Here is a 24,302-nt window from a genome sequence, read left to right as displayed (position 1 = left end):
GTTATCAGTAGCGAGCAGCAGAAAGAATGTGCTTTATCTCTTGAAATAGTGTACCTATTTTGACCAACAGCCTAGTAATATATCTAGGTATATTTACATAGTAATAACATCAAAAGGTAGACTGAAGGCCTTCATGGTTTAATAAAACATCAAAGTTTCAAAAGGAAAAAACAAACACACACACACACACAAAAAAAATCCAAGTTTCTATTTTTACCACTACTCTCAAGTTTACGCATTAATACTTCAAACCTACATTTCAAAAAGCAACTTCCCTAATTGGTGTCTTTACTTCCTGACTCTTCTGTACACCAACCTATCCTGCCTTCCATGACTACAGTAATCTAGCTAGGTAACTCCTCGCTCAAAAATACTCAATGAGTGTCCATCAACTGCATATAAAGAATCCTTAGTCTAGCAGTAAGACCCTTCAATCTGGCCCTGATATTAATTCTCTTATGTGAGCAAATGATTGACTCAAAAGTCCAAAAATGAGTTGTACATTTCCATCATTACAGCCTTGCCTCCACCAATCCTTCCCTTTTAAGTCTTTCTATATTTTTTTCCAAGCTTATCCCAAAACCTACCTCCTCTACGAACCTTCTTAAATTATTTGTAGCTCAAAAGGACCTCACCTTTCTTAAAACTCTCACACTGCTGCTTTTTATGTAAGTTTATTGCTTTTTATAAGGAATGTAAAAGTTTCACACTTCTATATATGTGCCACTGCTCTATGTATTACATGAACATGGAGAAGCTATTCAGATTGGTACATGTTTATGCTTCACATGTGTGTTGTAAATAACTGAATGTGCATTGTTTAAATTAGATACTATCAACACATAACCAATTTAGAAAAACAAAATTTTTCACTATTAGATAATTTGCAGTTATTTAATGATTTGGATATAAATGAGGAAAAACACTCTTATAAAGGTAATTTATTAACGTCTATATTCTTTTGCATTATATAACAAAAGTTATTACTGGTTATAATTAAATCATAACACTAATTAAATCTCTGTGAAACTCATATACAGTCTGACATTTCTGAGTGAACTAGTGTCTCAACAACTTTATAGTTACTTTACACAGGGATTAAACGAGTCACATAACATGTTTCTTTTCAATACTCATTATTAAGTATTATTAGTTTCAATTGAAAAATGAAGAAAATGTGGCTCAGGGAGGTTACGTTACATGACCAAGGTCATACAGCTGATAAGCCAGAATTAAAGTCCTTGTCCAGTTATTGAAATTAATTTACTATAAACAAGTATTCCATTTACTCCAATATGTTATATAGTTCTTTGAAATTCATTGAGAATTACAGAACATATCATCATCACTGGATCAAATCCATTACTAAAATAATAGGCTTAATTAAAAATCTAACTTAATATATATTGAGATATATTAACAATCCTTCAGAGGCACAACAAATTAGGTAAAACTAAGATATCCCAAGACAAATCTGAAAGGCCAAATACCTGAATTCTACTAACTCTGATAAATGATATGCTATAAAAAGGGTAAAACCATCTAATCATTTCCCCATTTAATCTCTGAATTAAATGATGCCATATGATTATTAAAACAACCATAAGATGCCCTAGCCGGATTGGCTCACTGGATAGAGAGTCGGCCTGGGGGTGAAGAGTCCTGGATTCGATTCCGGTCAAGGGCATGTACCTTGGTTGCAGGCACATCCCCAGTAGGGGGGGTGTGCAGGAGGCAGATGATCAATGTTTCTCTCTCATCGATGTTTCTAACTCTCTTATCCCTCTCCCTTCCTCCCTGTAAAAAATCAATAAAACATATTTACAAAAAAAACCAACCATAAGATAGACTATAAATAAGGTGATATGAATTTCTTCCCAACTGGGACACTTCTGAGACTGACAGGAGTCAGGATAAAAGGCAGTCATTAATAGGACTATCCTAGGTAAAGTGAGATGTAGATCAGCCCACCTGTAACTCCAGGACATTCATAGTACCAAACAGACAATCCTACTAAACCCCAAGGACTCTGTTTAATTCCCATTGTTTTTTATGAGCTACTCTACAAAACAACACAAGCAGAAGTTAACAAAAGCCCATCAAGACATCTTTTTCCATCCCTCACCTTTGTGAAACAGCATAACACTCAAAGTCACCCACAACTGTCATATCATCTTCATCTTTACCCTTTGAACAACTTGTTGTTTTTAGTGTGCTTTTTAAGAAGTTTAAACATGTATAGAAATTATAACAGCAGCAATCAAACTTAAGGCGGCTACTAATTCTGTATCATTTCTAACTTAATTTTTTATAATGCCTGATCCTATAGAGTTGATTAGAAATGTCAAGTATGTAATTTAAAAACACAGCAAGGTCTTCATTAACTTAAAAAGATTTTTCTTTTATTATCAGATTTTATTATTACACTAACAAATCTAAAACTAAAAGATTATTGTTAAGAATGCAAAGGAAATATGGATATACTGACATGGTCCTGAAATCACTGAGATTCTCATAATCCACTTAAACTAGTTTGTCATACAAACCATTATGTGTATCATTTTCAAAATATCTATCTATATAAAAGCCTAAGCAACCATCCGACCATCCAACTGGTAACTATGACGTGCAATGCCAGCAGGGGGGCAGATGCTCCGACCGGTAGCTAGGACGCACACTGACCACCAGGGGGAAGATGCTCAACACAGGAGCTGCCGAGCTGCGGTGACTTGCAGCTGCGGTTCTTGGTTCTCGGGCGATGCACCTGGAACCAGAGAGGAGGGACAACAATTCCAGGGTGTGTCACCCAAGAACCACCCTTGTGCAATCCAGGAGCCCTCAGGGGATGTGGGAGAGCCAGTTTCAGCCCAATCCCCCCAGGCCAGGCTGAAGGACCCCACCAGTGCACGAATCCGTACACCAGGCTTCTAGTATTTTAAATGAAAAAGCTAGCTAGCTGCTGAAGCAGGGCCTCAAAATGTAGCAATTCTGGTTTGGGGACAGTACAATTCAGGTCTCAGTTTTAGCTCTGAGTGTCCTGAAACCCAGTATTATCAGTGTGCCAAGTAGACCTGATTTAAGAATTAAGACACAAAAATAAAACTGATAGATTTTCTTACTTTAGCAGTGTTGGACAAATATTGACAAATCTTATTCTTTGGCCTCTCACAATCCATGCAGAAAAATTCTCTTCTGCTAACAGTCTTTATTTGTAAAGCTATGAAACAAATGATTAGGTAACAGCTATATACCTAATTCAAGCATGCATCCTAATCACTATAATTAAACTATCACCTTTCTCAAATCTAAGCCAAGAGATTTTGAAACTGTCTCTCAGGATGCATTAATTTTGCATATGGCCAATTTTATCCATAGTCACACACTGAAGGTACTTGAGGAAACTTTATTGAAGGCTGCATATGAGAGCTGACCCACAGCACAACTCCATGGAATATCATTCACACACACAAAGCCTGAGCACTGACATACAACCAGCCTTGGCTGTATACACTCAATTTATATATACAAAATTGGGAATATAAATATATATCTTGAAACTTGCCGGGGTCCAACCCCAGCAGGTCCAGGGGTTCCCAAAGGCATAGACGGAGTCGGCGAAGAAGGAAGGACACGGAGACAGTGTTCAGTTGATCAGCAGCCTAGCCAGGATCTCCAGCCAAGTTCTGGTCTGGATCTCCAGAGAGGTTCTGCTGTTTATTGTCTTGTTACATCTGTATTTATACCAGGTGATTTTAATCCTGTCAATTTCTATTACAAAGGTTAGGGCGTTTCTTATCTCCATTCCAGGGAGTAAAGATTATGTAGCTTAAGCATGATTGTTTGTAGTTAAAGTGATTAACTACCCACCTGGCACTTAGTTAAGGAGTTTCATCCCCTCCCTAACTTCAGGGAAAAATCCCTACCTGGGGAAACAACCTTTCTCGGAGAGGTGACCTTGGTTAAAACACACAGCTCTAAGGGGAGCAAACATATTAAGAACAGTATGCTATATACGCCAGGTCCCTTGAAACATATGCTGTGCAGATGTTTCTATCCTGCAGTGACTGTGTCAAGCAGCAAGGATGGACCGGCTTCCAGCAGAAACTTATGCTGAGAATTAAATAAGAATTATATAAAGTGGCTAGCACAGTCAGTGGCATATAACAGCAACTTTATAAATGAAAGTTCCTGTGTGCAATGACCTTAGTCTAAGGTGGAGACCAACATTTATATTGTGATGAAGGTTATGGTAGAGGCATTCATATCTTTATTTTTGCCTTTCACCTATTATCTAAATTAGAGATCTATCCCTTTTTGTCACATCACAATATGTATAATACAAAGCAAAAGTCAATACTTTCCTTTCATCTCTAAAACCATTTATTCCATAAAGTATTTTACATACTTGGACTACTTCTCTTTATAACTTTGTTACTAATGGCTTTCAAGAAATCCTATAATTATACTTTATAATACTTACCAGTTAGAATTAAGTACTACTGTGATTATCTACAAAAATTCTGACTCTTCTACTAGATGTAAGTCCTATGAACAATCTTAAGTCTTGCCTATGTATCCTCACTGCCCTCCATTACAAATATTCACTAATAATAGTTGAAAGAAAATGAATTATTCAAAAATTTAATATTTAAGTTATCAGTGCTTCAACAAATTTTTACTGGAGTTCTCTGAAATATGCCACATTCACAGAGAAAACTGTCTCAAATTCACTTTATCAATATAACAAAAACAAAACTAGAACCATTACCTCTTCCCTTTCCACTCCCTTCCTACATCCTTAACTATTTTAAAAACTAAGGTCTTAATATTAAGCACCTGAAAATAAGTCAAAATAATTTTTCTCTATTCTGTCACCTTACATCCAAAAAATGGCAGGGTCCATGTCATCAATGCCTTAAGACACACCTTCATAACCTCAGTAGAATTGCTATTAGCGCATCTTAATTCATTACTCATCTTCTCTGTCTTCTTCCTTCCATTGGTATGCTACATCCTATATAATAAAAGGCTAATATGCAAATCGACCGAACAGCAGAACAACTGGTTGCTATGACACACACTGACCACCAGGCGGCAGATGCTCAATGCAGGAGCTGCCCCCTGGTGGTCAGTGCATTCCCACAGGGGGAGCACTGCTCAGCCACAAGCTGGGCTCACGGCTGGCGAGCACAGCAGCGGCAGCGCTAAGGATGTCCAACTGCCAGCTTAAAGCCAGCACTCAGACATCCCCCGAGGGCTCCCGGGCTGCGAGAGGGCACAGGCCGGGCTGAGGGACCCCCACCCCAAAAGCACGAATTTCGTGCACTGGGCCTCTAGTTTTATTATAAAAATTCTATCCATCCCAAATCCTATTCAGGAATAACACCTTATCAAATAAAGCCTAATCTCATAAATTAACATTAACCTCAATATCACCATAATAATACATTTAAAATTATAGGTAACATCTATGTCTGGCTAAGATGGAGAAGCTTGCTACAGACCAAAACTTCCACTGAGAACAACTAGAGTAACCAGATGAAAGAGAAAAGGAAAAAAAAGTATGAATGCATCAAAGAACTGCTAAGGCAACCAGGAAAGGGGGAATAGAAGAGAGGTGAATAAAAATTTTGCAGTCATTTTTCCCTTTGCCTATTTACCAGTTTTGGAACAGAGCACGAGAATAAGGATTTGGGCAAGGTGAGACAATAGAAGACATAGGTGGTAGATATAAGCCTAAATAGATTTGGTGACATCAACAAAATGGCATTCAGAAGTTCTAAAAATTCTCCCCTCTATAATAGCAACAAGAAAACTGACAACAAAAATGTAAACAAAATAAAAATAAAAAAGGCAAATATGTGAGGTGATGGATATGTTAATTAACACAATTGTGGGAATATTTTCACAATGCATATGTATATCAAATAATCACAATGTACATTTTAAATATATTATAATTATACTAGAGGCCCGGTGCACAAAAATTTGTGCACTCGGGGGGGGGGGGAGGGGGGGTCCCTCAGCCCGGCCTGTGCCCTCTAGCAGTCTGGGACCCCTCGGGAGATAACGACCTGCTGGCTTAGGCCTGCTCCCGGGTGGCAGAGGTCAGGCCCAATCCCTAGGTGCAGCCCCTGGTCGGGCTCAGAGCAGGGCTGATTGGGGAGTTGGGGCGCCGCCCCCTGTCACACTCAAGGCAGGGTCAATGGGGAGGTTGTGGAGCAACCCCCTGTCACACACAGAGCAGGGCCAATATGGGGGTTGGGGCTCTGTACCCTGTCACGCACAGAGCAGGGCCCATCAGGGGGGTTGGGGCTCTGTACCCTGTCACGCACAGAGCAGGGCCCATCAGGGGGTTGGGGTGCTGCCCTCTATCACCCACAGAGCAGGGTGGATCAGGGGGTTGGGGCGCCGCCACTCTCACACTCAGGGCAGGGCTGATGGGGAGGTTATGGCTCTACCCCGTCACACACAGAACAGGGCCCGTGGGGGGTGGGAGCTCCCCCGTATCAGGCACAGAGCAGGGTGGATAGGGAGGTTGTGGCCCCGCCCCCTGTCACACACAGAGCCGCAGGGCGATCAGGGGGTTTGGGTGCTGCCCCCTGTCACGCTGATCCCGGTGCTGGGAGGCATGTTACCCTTTTACTATATAGGGTAGAGGCCTGGTGCATGGGTGGGGCCGGCTGGTTTGCCATGAAGGGTGTCCTGGATCAGGGTGGGGGTCCCCACTGGGGTGCCTGGCCAGTCTGGGTGAGGGGCTGAGGGCTGTTTTCAGGCTGGGGGTGACTGAACTCCCAAACGCTCCTTTTTTCCTTTTTTTTTTTATTCTGGGCCAGCTTTAGCTTGAGGCTTGGCTCCAGCTCTTAGGCCTCCGGCTGAAAGTAGGTTTCTGGCCTTTGCTTACAATGTTGCGAATCTGCTGGCTGAAGTTGGGCGTATTTGTTACAATGTTTCTTAAACTGCCAGCTCAGAGGCAGAGGCAGGTGGGGAACGTTGGTTTCCTCCGTCACTGAGGCAAGCAAGCCTCATGTTAGTTTCAAGCTTCCTGGCTGCCGGCGGCCATCTTGGCTGACAGTTAATTTGCATATCTCGCTGATTAGCCAATGAAAAGGGTATCGGTCGTACGCCAATTACCATGTTTCTCTTTTATTAGATAGGATATTTCTTAATTACACCCCAATAAAAGTTAAAAAGTAAATTTAAAAAATATGTTCAGTGAAAATATGTAATTTTTTTCACAAATTTAGTATTTTACCTTCTAGGTCATTTTTTCAAGATAACATCCCTTTAATTCATAACCACAATAAGGATCAGACACTCTAATTACAATGAAACACTTTGACTAAAAACAGGTATAAAATAAATTGCTAAAACTGAAAAAATATTAAGTTGAAATATGTAAAAGAAAGACATTTCTAAAACATATTTTAAAATAGACATACTTATCCCAACCAAGAATTCCTATTTCTTCAATAAGGCTTGAGTAGAACTGGGGAGGGGGAGGTAGTGCATGTATTTCTTGTTTATTCTTTAAAGCAACTTCCTGTTTAAAAGAAAAAACTTGGATCAGCTGTGGAATGCCAGACGATGAATTGTTAGTACCTGATTACATAAAATAATTTCATAATCTTCTCTGTGCCTAACTAAAGTGTCCATTATTTTTACAGGAAATCCAGCTGAATCTTTCTACTTCTCATTAAAAAAGAGAGAGAGAGAGAGAGAGAGAGAGAGAGAGAGAGAGAGAGAGAGATGAAAAAAGTTAAAGGACTGCACTGAAGATCATATAAAAACGTCAATTATTTGGTCAGTGTGGCTCAGTGGTTGAGCGTCAACCCATGAACCAGGAGGTCATGGTTCAATTCCTGGTCAAGGCACATGCCCAGGCGTCAGGCTCAATCCACAGTGTGGGGCATGCAGGAGGCAGCTGATCAATGATTCTCTCTTATCACTGATGTTTCTATCTCTCTCTCCCTTTCCTTTCTTAAATCAATTAAAAAAATAGAATGGATTAAAAAAGTCAATTATTATACCTTCAACCTTAACTTTAATATTCTCCTCTATTACACTTATCAAAGATGAAAATTTAAAAAAAAAAAAAATACTCATTCCCAAGGCTTCATTACTCTCTTCCTACTCCTGTGGACATGTTTGATAGTAAGTAACATGTACTTTTGAAGAAGAGCCTGAACTCTAAGTACATTGCCTAGATTGATACACCTGTACACCATTATGAATTACCTTACAAAGAAAAACCGTTCATTATCACAATAAATACTTATCTGCTAATTTCTTTCTTCATTCTGTAAAACTCCAGACTGGGCAAGTTCAAGTGTTTTGCCATCTGGATAGATCACAATTCCTTTTTCTGCTAGGCTCACCTAAAATATCTTTAAGATGGTTTATGTTCCTCCAAACAAAACTAAAATTACGTTTTAGAAGCAATACAAACATCACTAGAATTGCTGAGGTTAAAAATTACCAATTACTGCAAAGGTGCGAACCTAGACAAATATCTATAAATTACATAGATGTTCACATGGTCTGAATTATCAAAAGGTATCTAAAAACTAAAGAAGTAAAATTTAAAAAGAAATCTGATAAAATACCAAAACCTTATGGAAATAGCATAAAAATTATGTTTCTAGTAAGTGTAACCTTTATAAAAGGTATAAATTTTAATGCTTTAAGTATATGTTTAGTCTATTAGTGCTTATCCTTTTTTTTTTTTTTTTACAAGGATAAGATACTATCAAATTAAGGTAACACTGGAAAGAAACAGATTTTACAAAAAGTATTTTAAAATCAGAACTATTAACTGGAAGTACGTTAATAAAGTTTTAAATCTGTTTTATGATTTTAAAAATAAAATTAAAAAACCCTGTGAAAGCAGATTTGTAAAGCCCAAAGTATCAATCTAAATTTGATTAGAAGGTAAACTCCTAGAAAACAAGGAGTTTTTGTTTTTGGTTGTTTTGTGTGTGTTTTTTAAAAACTAAATACCTAATGATATCTGATGATAGCCTGATGGTCCATAAAAATATATTTGTATTATTAAGATTATCAATTTCTAAAAAAAAAAAAAAATATGTCAGTACAGTTCCTGTACTTATACATATAACACCTATACAGTATTTCCTTTGAAATTTCTATTTTTATTCAGAAATACTAATTATTGCTATCCACAAATATTGACAGTAAAAAGAAACTTGGATAATAATAAAAACAGTATTTTAATCCAAAATTTATGATATTTGTAAACTCTGCCTTCTACCTTAGGTCAGACATGTTACTCCTATTCCAGAACCATAACAGGAAAAAAGCAAAAGCAGAGAAGCAAAGTATTCTTCATGGAGAAGGAAGCAAAGCTATGTAGTAGAAAGAACACAGAGGATTTACACACAGAGTTTTAAATCCTAACTTGAATATTTCCTAGTTTTTAGGTCTTAGGCAGTTAATGACTCGGCTCTAAAATAGGAATAAAATAACCGACACCTCATACAGTTTTTAAAAATATGGGTAATTGTTCATTTATAAAATGCATGCAGAACAGCTCCTATATGCTCAGCTATTACTAGGAAACTCCATGGGAGATTTACAAAATTTCCTGAACAAATTCAGTACCGACTGATTTCATTGAGGTAGCAATACTTTTATCAGTGATTGTATTATAGGAACCCTATTACTAACAACACACCTCAACAAATAAAGTAATAATTCTTCCATTTTTAGATACACTGTCATAAGTGTGTGATAATATCACCAATGCTGTCCATATTTCTTTAGAAAGCTAAAAAATAGGATCTCATGTTATTCAGAATTACAGTAATAAATGTACTAAAGAGAATATTGTGACTCAGAGATTAACTCAATATTTTCAGTTTTGAATTACTGATTATTTCTTCAAAATTAAATGACCAATAGACCAAAAATAATAATTATGTTAATACTAGAAACCAAGATTTTCACAGTAAGATATAAAAGATACAGGAATTACAAAAGCAATCAAGACTTATGGTAGCAGTGTTAGTAAACAAATACCTACCAAGACCATCTTCAACTCCATCATAAAGCTCATTAGATCAGGGGAGTGCTTCATTCTCTAGATCAAAATTACATTTCCAATTAATTTCACTTGTACAATGAATATCCCATTCACTGAAACTAAAATACATGTTTATGTGAATAAATATTAATTATATTTACATCATAAAAGTATAAGAATTGAAGTATTAGTCAACATCCTTACTATTCCTACGAATTTCATTTTGAAAGAATAAATCAGAGCTTAAAATCTACTCTGGTGAGATATACTGAACTGAGTAGAATGTCACCTAAAACCTCACACACTCTTCTCTTCCTTCAACACTGATCACTGTCAAGTTTAACAAATCTAGCAAACCACATCATTATTTTTTAAGGGAGTGAAGAAAGTGGAAATAAGCACATAAAATATAAAAATCATGCAAATCTATACAACTAAAAAAATCTAGTTAGAGCAATTAATTAAATTATAATACTGTCTATTTTTGTTTTTATTGACCTTAAAGATTACCTATAATTATTATTTTTATCCTTTCACAATTAACCCATATTAATTCAAAAGGAGTCAATCTTTCAATAAGATAAAACTAATATAACAAAATGGCAAAAGTAAAAGTAAAACTTCAAAAGTAGAATGAGTATTTAAGAATCACTATTCCATTTCTTAGAAATCATTCTTAAAATAAAATAACTATACAATAAAAGAAAGCAAAAAAATAATTTAAAATTGTTTTCTTAAAGTTCTTTATCATTTCTCTGCTTGAATTCAAAATACCGTATTTTTGCTACTTTTTGTGATGCACGGCACTACAGTCACACAGTTCTAGACAAAGTCAATATATGAATTTGTTCACTCTCTTTCGAGACAAAAATAATAATCTAAGATATTTTAGCAATGTATGAGACATAAGATTCACATTTTAACATAACTTTGAGTAGGTTCATGTTTTGGAACAAATCTTTGATTTTCCCTTCTTCTATACAATATCTTTCCTTTCCTCCCCACCCCCCACCCCCACCCCCAATTTAGTATAAATGAGTAATAAGTTATATCCACAGTCTACAAACTACAGTCCAAAGGCTAAATCCAGTCAATGCATGCTTTCGTAAATAAATCTGTACTGAAATGCAGCTAAGCCATTCCTTTACCTCTTGTCACGGCTGCTTTGGGGCTAAAAGGGCATAGTTGAGTGGCTGTTAACAGAGAACTTACCGTCCACAAAACATGAAAAATTTACTATCTGGTCCTTCGCTGAAAAAGACTGCTGACTCCCTGATCCATATTTACTAGTTAAAAATGATACAAAGAGCCCTACCCAGTTTGGCTTAGCGGATAGAGCGTTGACCTGTGAACTGAAGGGTCCCAGTTTCGATGCCGGTCAAGGGCACATGCCTGGGTTGCACACTCAATCCCTAGTAGGGGGCATGTAGGAGGCAGCGGATCAATAGTTCTCTCTCATCATTGATGTCTCTCTCTCTCTCTCTCTCTCTCTCTCTCTCTCTCTCTCTCTCCCCCCTCTTCTTTCCTCTCTGAACTCAATTAAAAAAAATGATACAAAGAAAGAATATTGATATTCATCTGGACTTGGAATAAAACAAAGACTCAACTAATATTGGGTTCTACATAACCAACTAGAGGGCAGAAAGGAGATTAAGTAATTGGGACTTTTTCTAGGAACCCTCTTGGTGAATTGGTAAAGAAAAAAGAGATCTTCTTATTATACTTAGTCTTTATTAACAAGATTTTCAGGCTTTTTAAATATCTCAATAGGTTCACTTCTTAAACTTCAATATATAATATAAATAGTCACAGGGGATAGGGAGGGAGCAATGGGAAAAAAACAGAAGAAATGATTTAAGTATCCCCTTGAAAAACTGCTGTAATTATACTGCCAGCAATTACAGCCTACATTCTACAAATCAAATAGTTTATCTCCTATTATTTCTTTTTGGTTCAGTAATGCTTTATGTGAGAGTTTCTGTCATTGTCAGTTATCATAGATAATAACCTGCCTTTTAGATAGAGAAAATATGAGGGAAAAGCATAAAATGAAATGCATTTCTACTTAATTTATTTTTCTACAAGAGGCATTTCATTTGCTTTAGTAACAGTGATTTTGTTTTTAAAGTTTCTTTACTCTTTAATGGAATTTTCAGGTACAGGAACCTAAACATTAAGAATAACTAAACCAGGGTACATAGGGTGGGCAAAATGAGTGAAGGTGATCAAAAGGTACAAACTTACAGTTACTACTATACAATAATTTAAAAAAGAATAACTAAATTAATCCTCCATATATCTCACTAATGTAGCCTTTACAGCTACTCCTATTATGTCCACATACATGATCCTAAGTGATTTCCACACCTTTTCTGTTACTAATCTAGAACTACAATCCCATTTTTGTCACAGATATCCTACAACTCCTAAATGGTTCCTGGCATTTCTTTATAACACCACTATTCAGTCTTAGCAGAAAATAATCACTCAAAAAGTGATGGATATGGATAAGGGTGAATGCATTTGAAGACCCTGAAGTCTCAAGGATGGAAATCTTGAACATAAATGCTGCCCAGAGATGTGCTAAGGATTCTGAGACAGAAAAACACTTTACAGAATGTATAGATCCTTAAAATATTTCATATAGATGAAACCTACAAAATTTAGCAACTAGTTTGTTACAACATTCTGCACAGTAAGTCTTTAAAAAGGAGTAAACTTAGTAATTTCTTACCCTTGCTTAAAACATAAACCTTTTAAAGGACTTACTTGTTGTATTATTTGGTGGTATCCACAAAGTATTGTCCTCAGCTTCCAACTACATAGTAATCTAAAATTTAATGGAATAAAATAATGTGTTATTTGTTCAGAATAGGAAAAAACTTACATGTATGCTAACACAAACAGGCATGAGCATAGAAAAGAAAGACAAACATAATCCTGAAGAGTTAATAAAATTTTTACCACTTATAAAGTTCAAAGTCTTCAAACTTATAGTACTAACTTTATTTCAAAATATAAATAATTACAATCAATAAATGACAGGCAAACAGTACATCTTTTTTTTAAACATAGCAATGTTATCTATTGAACCAGATTCTGCTCCGAGGTAGGTTAAATAGAACCAACAGTTTAGATCTTAATATACAGAACTTATATTTGAGAAAGTTTATGTAGCAATATAATCTTCTTCAAATTCCAGAGTAACATAACTTCAATGGGGCCTTGACTTACGAGTGTCCCAACTAACGAGTTTTTCGAGATACGAGCTGTCTCTCAGCCGATTTTTTGCTTTGAGTTGCGAGCTAAAATTCGGGTTACGAGCCAGCTTCAGATACCCCACAGCTAGTTGGCGCAGCGAACGTCACAGTGAACGCCACAACATCAGCCCAGCATCACGTGTCTCACTCGTTCACTTCTTGATTTGACATACGAGTAATTTGAGTTACGAGCTCCATCACAGAACGAATTAAACTTATAAGTCAAGGCCCCACTGTAAAAGGATACAGCCTTTTAATCACGTTAGTGATAGTTAATGTTCATCTATCTACTGGATCATCTCAGCTGTGCTCTCAACATTGTTAGGTAAGTAACTCTTCTAGGAAGAGATTTAACTTACCTAGAAGTAGGAGGCCTAAGTTTTCCCAGCACTGGCCACTCCTTTTCTTCAAAATAGTTTATACTGTTTACATTTCCTTTCCACCCACTCATCATCCACTCTAAAACCCAATACACCTGTCTTGTGTCTACATAAAACCTAATCATTTTTAACATGATCCCCTTGCAACACTCAGCACTATTAACCACCCCTTCCTTAAGTCTCTCTTTGTTTGGCTTCAGTTTTTCCCCTTACTTTTCTGGTCAATCCTTAGTCTTCCTCCAAGGTCCTCTATATTTACCAGTCCTTTAAATGTGGTATACCCTCACTGGCTTTCTCTTTTCACCCCCCACATGCAGTGCTGAAGTCTATCCGTACTCAGAGCCCCAAACCCCATGCCTACTGTGAATTCCACATGCATCTCCATTCCAAGTCTCACACTGGAATTAACACACCAATACACTACTACCTACTGAATAGCCTCTCTTGATATTTCACACCTGATATGTCTTAAAACAATTTCTCCATCAATTCCCTCTTCTCTAGCTTAGTGATTCAAGTCAGGAACTTGGAAAGCATCCTCCATTCCTCTTTCCCTCTTATTTCCCACTTCTAATCAATCACAAAATCCATCAATTCTACTTGTAAATGCCTCCGGATATTTAGGAGGCATATTTAGGAGATATTTAGGAGCAGAAATGAGATTTGGGGTGCTACCTAAATTTCTAGTCTCATCTCTTGACATACCTTGACAGGCTGTCTGTAATAACTCTACTTCTTTTGTATTCTACCTTCATACTACAGTTCAATACTTGTTAGTGAAATTTACACAGTTGCTGTTTACTGCTTTAAATAAAAAAGAAAATTAGAGAATTAATGTGTCACCTTTGAAAAGTACTTCAGCACCAGGGAAAATAATTTATAAATGCACAATGATCTGGGAAAGTCAGAAATGACTAATAAGCATTTTAGGCGAAACTCTAATGACTGAAATCAGTTTATAGCAGATTAATTGACTAACCATTCCATAAAGATGCAAATATAGAACAAAATATATCACCTTGCATTCTTCAGCTGCAAATCTTCAGGCAACAATATTTTAAGATGGAAGTCTCTTCCCTGTGGAAAATATTGAAAAGGTTCAAATTTTCACCTTTCATTTAATGTTACGAGTTTCACTTAATTTTAGAATCATATAGAAAAGGCAATGCTTCCTTTGTTTTCTAAATGGTATAAACTTCATCCATATGTTTATACCTGTTAAAATATAAGCAACATAATATTGCATTTGAGAAAAATTAATTGGCCAAAACTTTGTAATTATTGGGAAATCAAACCACTAAAGTTGTTTTCAGAGACAGTCCCTCACATAAACATAAGAGTTATAAGAAATTGTTAATGTAGACGAAGATTTTTAAATGTTATTTCTTGGGAAATAAATGTATGAAAAAGAAAATTCCTTCAAATTGCTTTGAATATAAAAGAAGTCATAATGTTGATAAGTAAAATAAGAATATGTAATACATTATAGGCATCATATTTCCAATATTCTATATTTTATAAAATAAAAATATATTTAGTTAAATAATCTAAATATACAAACATCAGAGAAATATTTTCATAAATCAGAATGTATTTAATTTTCCCACATTTGCAGATAGTTAATAAAATTGCTAACATAATACATTACTTCTTTCAACTTACATATTCACTAACTATACATTTGAATATATAAAATTTTACTCAAGTGTCTTTCTTTTTAAGGAAAAAGGGACTGTTCTCAGAAATTTATTCAGTTTTACTTTCTTGAGAAAGTGGATGAGTAAGCAGCTTAAACTTTGTAACTTAAATAGGATAATACACATGAAATCTGAGCAAAGGTAGGCAGAAAAGGACAAACAGAATTATAATCTTTTACTCCAACACTATAAAATGAAAAAGAGTAATAAAATTCTCGAAAAACAATTACCACAAGAATTTTAGCACAGTTTCCCTCAAAGCAGTTTCAAAAATAGAGGAACACAATTAAATGTACCCCATAACCTTTACTTTCATGGTAATATTACAGTTCTGACTTTCATTACATTTAAATGTCGTTTCAAAAAATGAAACAAAATGTACTACTGACCTTTTCAAAAGGTCAAGTAACAATAATTCACTATTTCATTAAAGCACTAAAAGGTATTATGTAGTAACTTTAACCTAACTTTATAGACATCCCACACATAGGTGTAAGAACAATCTGGAATTCAAAATTTACATGAAAAATAGTAAAACTTCTCTACTGCTCTGTTATCTGAAAGAATAAAATCCCAAAGTCCCTTATTTGCAAAATCCAGCCATTTTAAAAGGTCAAATGCCATGTCACATGCCATCATACGTTTCTGATTAAAGAAAATATCCAAATTAGTTTTTTTCTTAATTCCTCTCAAAAAGCAGATTTTTCCAGGCTTAGTGGAAACAAAAGTACTGGTAGTTGCCTAAATGCCAACCTCTCCACACATCCTCCCCCAAAACACTATATAGATCAATATTAAGAACAACAACAGCAAAAGACAGAGAACACTAAATTTCAAATTACCTGAAGAAAAAAATATATAGATCACTTTCAGTTGTTTCCAATCTGGAGGAGGTTCAGAAAAAAATGCATGGAAGAGAGAAGAGGGGACTGGACCAAGTACAAAAATAATCCTATATAATAAAACCCTAATATGCAAATCGACCGAACGACCGGTCACTATGATGCGCACTGACCACCAGGGGGCAGACGCTCAACGCAGGAGCTGCCCCCTGGTGGTCAGTGGGCGCCCACAGGGGGAGCGCCGCTTAGCCAGAAGCCAGGCTCACTGCTGGCGAGCGCAGCAGCGGTGGCAGGAGCCTCTCCTGCCTCTGCAGCAGCACTAAGGACCCCTCAGGGGATGTCCGACTGCTGGCTTAGGCCTGTTCCCGAGGGGCCCACACTGCGAGAGGGCGCAGGCCGGGCTGAGGGAGCCCCTCACCCCCCCAGTGCATGAATGTCATGCACCAGGCCTCTGGTAGGTTTATATTCCTCTAAAATATTGTTGGATGTTGGTGTGAGGAAGCAGAAAGACATTTAGGGTGGGAGATTTGGTAGAGTACAAATTCCCTCCTACTGGTTTTAGTGAAGATGAATATATTCTATTCATTTACTTTTAAATGATCCTTTTAGTGAAGCATAATTAGAATCACTCATATCCCTTTTGTGCTAATGTACTGAGTTAGATTTGGGTTAGCTAACTTGAAACAAATGCTAGTAACATAATCTGGTAGATCAAAGTATGGTAGAACACTGACTACAGGTAAGAGACTAAACATGAACACAAAAGGCAAAGGGTTCGTCTTAGAAAAGAAATGTAGGAATAGAAGATGGTACAAAAGCAGGGAAGGAAATACTTTGGAAACTGGGTGCTAGGAGGAAAAAAACAAGTAAGAGTGGCAAACTTAGGATCCTATGTAAAAACATAGAAACACTCAACTCCTCCCCTTAGCACTACCAAAAACATCATCCATTAAATAAACTGTACTTTGCTTCACTGACAGAATAGTGTATTTTTGAACTAAGAATTTTATAAACTACTAGAGGTCCGGGACATGAAAATTCATGCACTGGAGGGGGGGTCCCTCAGCCTAGCCTGCCCCCTCTCATAGTCCGGGTGCCCTCAGGGGCAGGAGGCAACCCAGAGATCAGGGGAAGGCTTCTACCCATTATAAAAAAAAAAAAAAAAAAAAAAGACAGGATTTACCTTCCCACATTAACTAAAATGTTGGACAAAATATGTATGAAAAAATGATTTGTCAGAGATCAAACAATAGGCATTGTAGGACAGTGAACCTTGAAAGAAGGGAAAATGAGAAAATCTCTATAAAGAGTCAGCCATATGGCCTGGAGACTTTTCAGGCTTCAGGGCAAGGATGAAGAACGAAACAGAGCCCAACATTCTCCCTGACTTAAAAAGACAGGGGTGAATTAGGGGAGGTAAAGGTACGTAGGATTCATAATGTACAGCACCAACGAGGAAATACATGGGGAAGAAAGAACTACAGAGTAAACGAGAACTTCAGAGGATTCTTCCAAAGGAGTCTTTAGCTAAATAGTGATTGCTGCATGGATGTGAGAAAACCACCCAAAGCTGGGCAACCATGAAAATGGAGCATGCAAAACAATCTTGGAGCTCACACGAGGTTGAGCTTGTTCCCATCGAAGTGGAAAACCTTGCACTATTTTTTTATATATGTATTTTATTTATTTTTTACAGAGAGGAAGGGAGAGAGACAGAGAGCCAGAAACATCGATGGGAGAGAAACATCGATCAGCTGCCTCCTGCACACACCCCACAGGGGATGTGCCCGCAACCAAGGTACATGCCCTTGACTGGAATTGAACCTGGGACCTTTCAGTCCGCAGGCCGACGCTCTATCCACTGAGCCAAACCAGTCAGGGCAACTTGTACTATTAAAGCCAACAAATACAAGTGTTGCCTCAATGATAGAGCCAAAGTCTGTTCTTTTTCTGCCTAACAAAGCATAAAAGCAAACCTTGAAAAGTTCAAACCATTTCCAAGTAACTTAACTGCTTCTTAGAACAAATCTCAAGAATATTTAAGAGAATAAATAATTATCTAGCACACCACAGGTAGAATGCACAATGTCTGGCATTCAATCAAAATATACCATGTAGCAGAGAGGCAGGAAAACAAGATTCATAATAAAAAGAAAAATCAAGAGAAATACAAAAATGACAGATGATAGAACTGCTTTAAAATTCTTAAAGTTATTAATAGTAAGATATTCAAGAAGGTTAAGGAAAGCATGAGTATGCTAAATACACATGGAATAGATATAAAGACCTATATTTAAAAGATTAAAAAATGCATACACAATGTCTAAGATGATAAATATGCTAGATGTATTACCAGATTAAACCTTGCAAAAAAAGATATTAGTGTACCTGAAACACAGAAACAGAACATCCAAAAACAAACAAGCAAACAAACAAAAAACAGATTGTTTTGGTTTGTTTTTAAAAGCAGACCATTAATGAATTATGCAACAACTTAAATTGGCCTATCATGCATATATTTGAAGTCCCCAATACAGGTAAGAGAGAGGAGGAAACAAAAAAATTTTTGAAGAAATAATGGCTGAAGTTTTTCCAAATTAAATGAAAAAAAAAAACAAAACAAAAAAAAACAGCCTCATAGATCTAAAACAAACAAACAAAAAAAAACTGCACAAACTCTGTGGAGGGAAAACATAAATAATACTACACCAAGATAAAAAGAAAAACCCTAAAAACAGCCAAAGGAAAAATAACATACTACTAACAAAGATAAGAAAAAAGAGTTCTCATATAAAATAATACAAGAAAGTGAAGTGACATATTTAAAGCACTAAAAGAAAAAAGTCAACCTAGAATCGTATACCCAATGAAAGTATCTTTCAAAAAATCCAAATAAACAATTTTTTAGACATGAAACAGCTAAAAGAATTAATCATCAGCAGACATGCACTACTTGAAATATTAAAGAAAGGAACTCAGGAAGATAGTAAGTGAAATCAGATGGAAATCTGGTATACAACAGAGTGCCAGAAATAGTTAATATACAAGTAAACATAAAGACTTTTCTTATTTTTCAAAAATCTCTTCAAAGAATAATTGACAGTGCCAAAGCTGTCAATTTGAACAACAAAGAAAATAAGAATGGATTACAACCGGAAGTATAAAATAAGTTTAATGAATCCATACTGTTATCGATAAGTGGATTAGTAAATGGGAGAGTTAAGCTAATCTCTCATGCAGAAGAATCAAATAAATTATGTACACACTCTACCTTAAAAGGGAGCATAACTCCCCACTCCTTAAGGGGAGCTGCTCATAGTGACTTCCTCTCAAACAGTACAGTATGGGGGAAGGAAAAGAGTATAGTATGGAGTGTGTGTGTGTGTGTGTGTGTGTTTGTGTGGAGGGGGGGTGGGGGGTAGAGGGGCAGAATAGTAACTTTCTAGTAGATAAAACAAACAAATGCCACTTCAGCCAAATGATCAAGGTCAACATCAATGGTAATAAATCACATTGGTAATCTGTACCCTTAATATGACGTGATGAAATGGTACTTACACTGTGATGTTCGTCTCAAAAACCCATAACCTCAGTCTAATCATGAGAAATCCCAGTAGAGTATCCTACAATAACCTTGACTGGTACTTCAGAAATAGTGAAAAATCAATGATACCAAAAGTAGGTTCTTGAAGAGATCATTTCAATAAAATGTATAAGCCTCCATCCCAATGCATCAGAAGAAACATGTAAAATACCATTATCAGTATTGGGATTGGAGGTATCTATAAAATATGCCCATAATTTCTTTGACACTTCCACCATTAAGTGTCGGTGCCTCAATTCTCTCCTTTACTATGGGCTGCATTTGTGACTTGCTTCTAACAAACAAAATAAAACTGAGTGAATATGTGTTAACATCAGCGGCTAGGGGAGAAAAGGCACTGTGCAGCTTTCTGCTTGATCTCTCTGTCCCATCACTCACTAGTTAGCCAGGGGAAGCTAGCTGCCATGCGTCATTACAGTCAAGCAACACTGCAGAGGCCCATGTGGTGAGGAACTGAGGCCTTCCTAACGGAGAGCAGTAAAAAAACTGAGGCCTCCAGCCAATGGCTATGTGAATGAGCACTCTTGGAAGCAAATATTTCAGCTCTAGTCAAGCCTTTAGAGAACTGACATCCTGGCCAACATCTTCTGCATGAGAAACACTGATCCAGAAACACTGACTAAGTCCCTTCCAAGATTCTGATCCAAAGAATCCTGAAATAATAAATGTTATTTTAAGCCACTAAGGTTTGAACTAATTAGTTATGCAGCATAAGATAACCAATAAAAAGAGCATCATTACAGAGCCTAAAGACATTAAAATGATAAAATGGACTATTATAAGTAACTTTTAAGCCAATAAATTTTAAAACCTAGATGAATGAACAAAGTCCTTGAAGGAAACAAACTATCAAAGCTCACTCAAAAGGAAGGGTATAATCTGATAATAGAGAAAACATCTTCTTTTAATCAATCACGAATTTCTCTCTCTCACATACAGAGCATCAATAAGTTCCACAAACTTTTTACAAACAATATGATCTAATCACAATGCAATAAAACTAGAAATTAGTTAACAAAATTAAAAAAAAGACCTTTCATGATAAATTTTGTAAAGTCTTCTATTAAGCAGGAGAACTAAAATTTAAAATTACAAAAGTTCTGAAAAATGATGATATATCACTACATGTCAGCATCCACAGGATAATTTTAACAGTGATGAGAGGAAAATTCAAAGCTTTAATTTAAAAATGTATATCAATAACAGTGTGCTTTCACTGGCCAAATCTGGGACAATAAAAACATAAAAATAAGGGATGCAATGATGATAACCCATTAAATAAATTATTTTTTAAAATCCATGAGACCATTATTATATAAATAAATTGTAAAGAAGGGAAAGCTATTCCTTATCATAGAATGCCAGTTAATAAAGAAATGATAGAGCTAAAAAATCATTTGGCAATGATCACAGTATTAACTGACTCAAACAAGAGTCAATAATACTACAACTGGGGTGTGTGTGGTGAAAGCTTAATGTTTCAGCTCCCTAAAAGGACTTATTAATTGCAAAGGAATAACTGGAAGATGCCACCTTAAACAGGAGATCAGAGGTAACATTATCAATAACCAGGCCCACTGATATAAATACCTTGAAAAGGACACAACATTCTTTCTGGTGCATTTCTGCCAAATTGCATAATCTGAACTTGGAAACATCTGTGAAACCCAAATTGAGGGGCATTCTACCTAATAACTAACCTGTCCTCTTAAGAAATGGCAAGTTCATGAAAACCAAAGAAAGACTAATAAACTCTTTCATGTTAGAGACAGCTAAATATGAGATCTCACATCATCAGATGGTAGGGAGCTAAAATAATGTAATTGCAACATTTAAAAAAAAGTTGAAAACGGACTCGGGATTAGATAATGGTTATTATAGCATGGTCACATATCTTGATTTTGAGAACTGTATTGTGGTTATGTATGTGTGTGTCACTGGTCTCATGAAATATACCCAAAGTATTTAGGAACAAAGGGGCATTACCTCTGCAATTTAATCTCAAACTGTTCGGCACCTGCCACTCTTAGGGATAGGCAAAAGTTTCATTTAGCAAGTGATTTTGATAACTCTCTCAATATTTTTAAGAGTTTATGTTATAAGTAGTCTTCAAAACATATGGTAATTCCTAGGATATATCCCCATCCTCAAAAAATACATGTGCTGGGGAGGTGGCATGATGTTGGGCATTATGGTCAGGGAACAAAAGGCTACACTCATTCTAACCTAAGGGATCTGGGTGCAAATGCCGAGGGGGAAAACCCAGGCGTGGAATCAGCCTGAGTTTAAGGGGTTCTGTTGCGATCATGGAAAAGGAACTAATCCTCTCCATTTTCCCACACCTTGACTTATTCAACTAAGAAACAGGAATAATTATTTTTCCTAAACGTCTGCCTCCAAGGGCTGAGGCTAACACCGAGATAGTGTGCTTGGAAAGCGCTCTGCAAACTTCAAAGCCCTCCACGTGTGTCACTACATGTCCTAACTCCACCAGAGAGGCAATTTGGGAATCTGCCAGCACAATTAATTCTGTGGTCAAAATCCCCTACAAAACATCACACCTAGATGGTCGGGTGCACGCGACGTGACAAGAGGGCCGAAAACAAGGTTTTCCTCCAAAATGTTCTTTCTACAGGAAACACCAATATGATGATGAGCAGGGATGCCCGTGAACGGACGCCAACCTTCGTGGGTGCGGGTGGCGCGAGAAGAGAGTTAGGCACACAAATTCCAAAAACAGAGAGGAGTTTGAATGAATGTGGGGCAGCCAATGACTCAGGGAGGAGGCAACTCAGAGAGGGGAGGGCCGAGGGGCGTGGCCATCTGTCCCGCCCCGCCCCCAGCCCGCTCAGGCCACGCCCCCCACCCCCCCGCTCAGGTCCCGCGCGCGGGTCTCCAGACGCCCGGTTCGGCGCGGGGACCCTGGCCCCGGCTTCCAGCGGCGGCGGCGGTTCTCCAACCTCTAGTGTCCGGGGAGTCGTTACGTGCCGTCCCTGTCCATCCCCGTAAGTCAGGGCTCCTCACCCCCTCGGGTCAGACTCCCAGGGGCGGCACTGCGCCCCGAGAGGGAAGCTCTCCTAGCGAGAGAGCAACACCGGGCAGTACCTGAGCAGTAATGAATCCTTCATACACGGTTTTCGCTCGGTTCTGGGGCAGAAGCAACGGGAACTGGCGCAACAGGCTCGCTTCCGCCGCCTCCATGGCTCGCCGTCCGCGGCGCCTCAGGGGGCTGGTCGGCGGCCGGGCACTGCACATGCGCAGTCCCGCCGGCGTCAGGGCGGCGGGAGGCGGAAACCGGGCCGTTGGCGGGAAAAGGCTGGAGGATTCCGCGGGCGGAAATGAAAGTCTCCTGCGAGCCGGACCACCTGGGCGTGAGCGCAGCCGCGATAGAGGGGGCTCCTTAGGAGACCGCATTGGCCCCAACAGGAGGCGGAGGGAAGATGGAGCTCAGCTTCACAGGGCTCAGTGAAGAGGATCCTTCCAGCCCTGATGGTTGCAGGAACCCGTCCGGTGGCTTCGTTTGGTGTTATTGAAATGCTGCTACAACTTCGGAGGTGCGTTCCTCCCAGTAACTCCCACAGTGCACCATGGTTTACCCGGAACCGCCTCACCTCCCCTTTCCACCACCATCAGTCTCCCGGTGACCTGCCAGCTCCACAGGGCCTCCTGGATGCCCTCGGCATACAGAGCAATAGGTATACCCTTCTCTACGGAATAATATTGTGCAAGGCAATGTATTCCAGTCCATTTAATATAGCATATGCAACATATTGCAGTTCTGTGGCTTCACAGGTGGAATCCGTGTTCTTGCATTTGAGAGACACGTAAATACCTATGTACCGATCCAGGCTGAAGTCAGCACCAGACTGAGTTCTGATACACTGCACTCACCAATATCTAAGGAAAACACGAGGAAAGATGACTGATGCACTCGGTGAACCAAAGTTGGGTTTGTTTGTTTTTTAACTCTTTGTCTACATTTTTCTAACTTAGGAATGGTAATCATCTATGCCCTTTTACTAAGGATTGGTTAAGTAAGGGACTTATTGAGAATTACTGCATGGTTATTTGTTAATCCAATCAATGCAGCACATTTTTGAGCCCTGGTATTTGCAGAACATCACTGTGATATGCCAAAGCTGTGCAAAGATGAATAAGATACATATACCCCCTCCCATCTCTATTGCCCTCCAAAGGGAATCAGACTTCTCAGAGAGCCTTAAAGTTTGGCAAATGTGTCACAATTTTCTGAGTGATTAGGGATAAATAAGAATGCTGCCGCAGTTAGATGTTAATTGCACTAAAACAGTGCTTCTCAAAATGTGATTCTGCAACCAAGAGCATCAGCATCCCCTGGGAACCTTATAGAAATTCACATTTTCACCCCTCTATCTCAGACCTAGAAAATCCCAAACTCTGGGAGTGGGACCCCACCATCTGTGTTTTAACAAGCCACTCCAGGTGATTATAGTGCACA

At 37.9% G+C, this 24,302-nt stretch overlaps 1 protein-coding gene across 4 annotated transcripts in view; it reads right to left on the bottom strand.

Annotated features, from left to right (window-relative positions):
• Positions 1-23,065, bottom strand: part of FANCL (FA complementation group L) — a 60,723-nt gene extending 37,658 nt beyond the window's left edge. For all 4 annotated transcript variants that reach the window (XR_009447961.1, XM_059659766.1, XM_059659768.1 and 1 more), the window contains exons 1-5: positions 22,931-23,065; positions 14,701-14,759; positions 12,812-12,872; positions 10,043-10,099; positions 7,443-7,543 (exon numbers count right to left, since the gene is read on the bottom strand). Coding sequence is in view for 3 of the 4 variants with exons in the window: in XM_059659766.1 (XP_059515749.1) it covers positions 7,443-7,543; positions 10,043-10,099; positions 12,812-12,872; positions 14,701-14,759; positions 22,931-23,026 (374 nt within the window). In the remaining variant the exon portion in view is untranslated. The remainder of the gene's footprint in view (positions 1-7,442; positions 7,544-10,042; positions 10,100-12,811; positions 12,873-14,700; positions 14,760-22,930) is intronic.
• Positions 23,066-24,302: the final 1,237 nt, after the last annotated feature.

This window comes from Myotis daubentonii, chromosome 12 (assembly GCF_963259705.1).
Source record: "Myotis daubentonii chromosome 12, mMyoDau2.1, whole genome shotgun sequence".
NCBI lineage: Eukaryota > Metazoa > Chordata > Mammalia > Chiroptera > Vespertilionidae > Myotis > Myotis daubentonii.
This window is presented reverse-complemented; position numbering and strand designations above follow the sequence as displayed.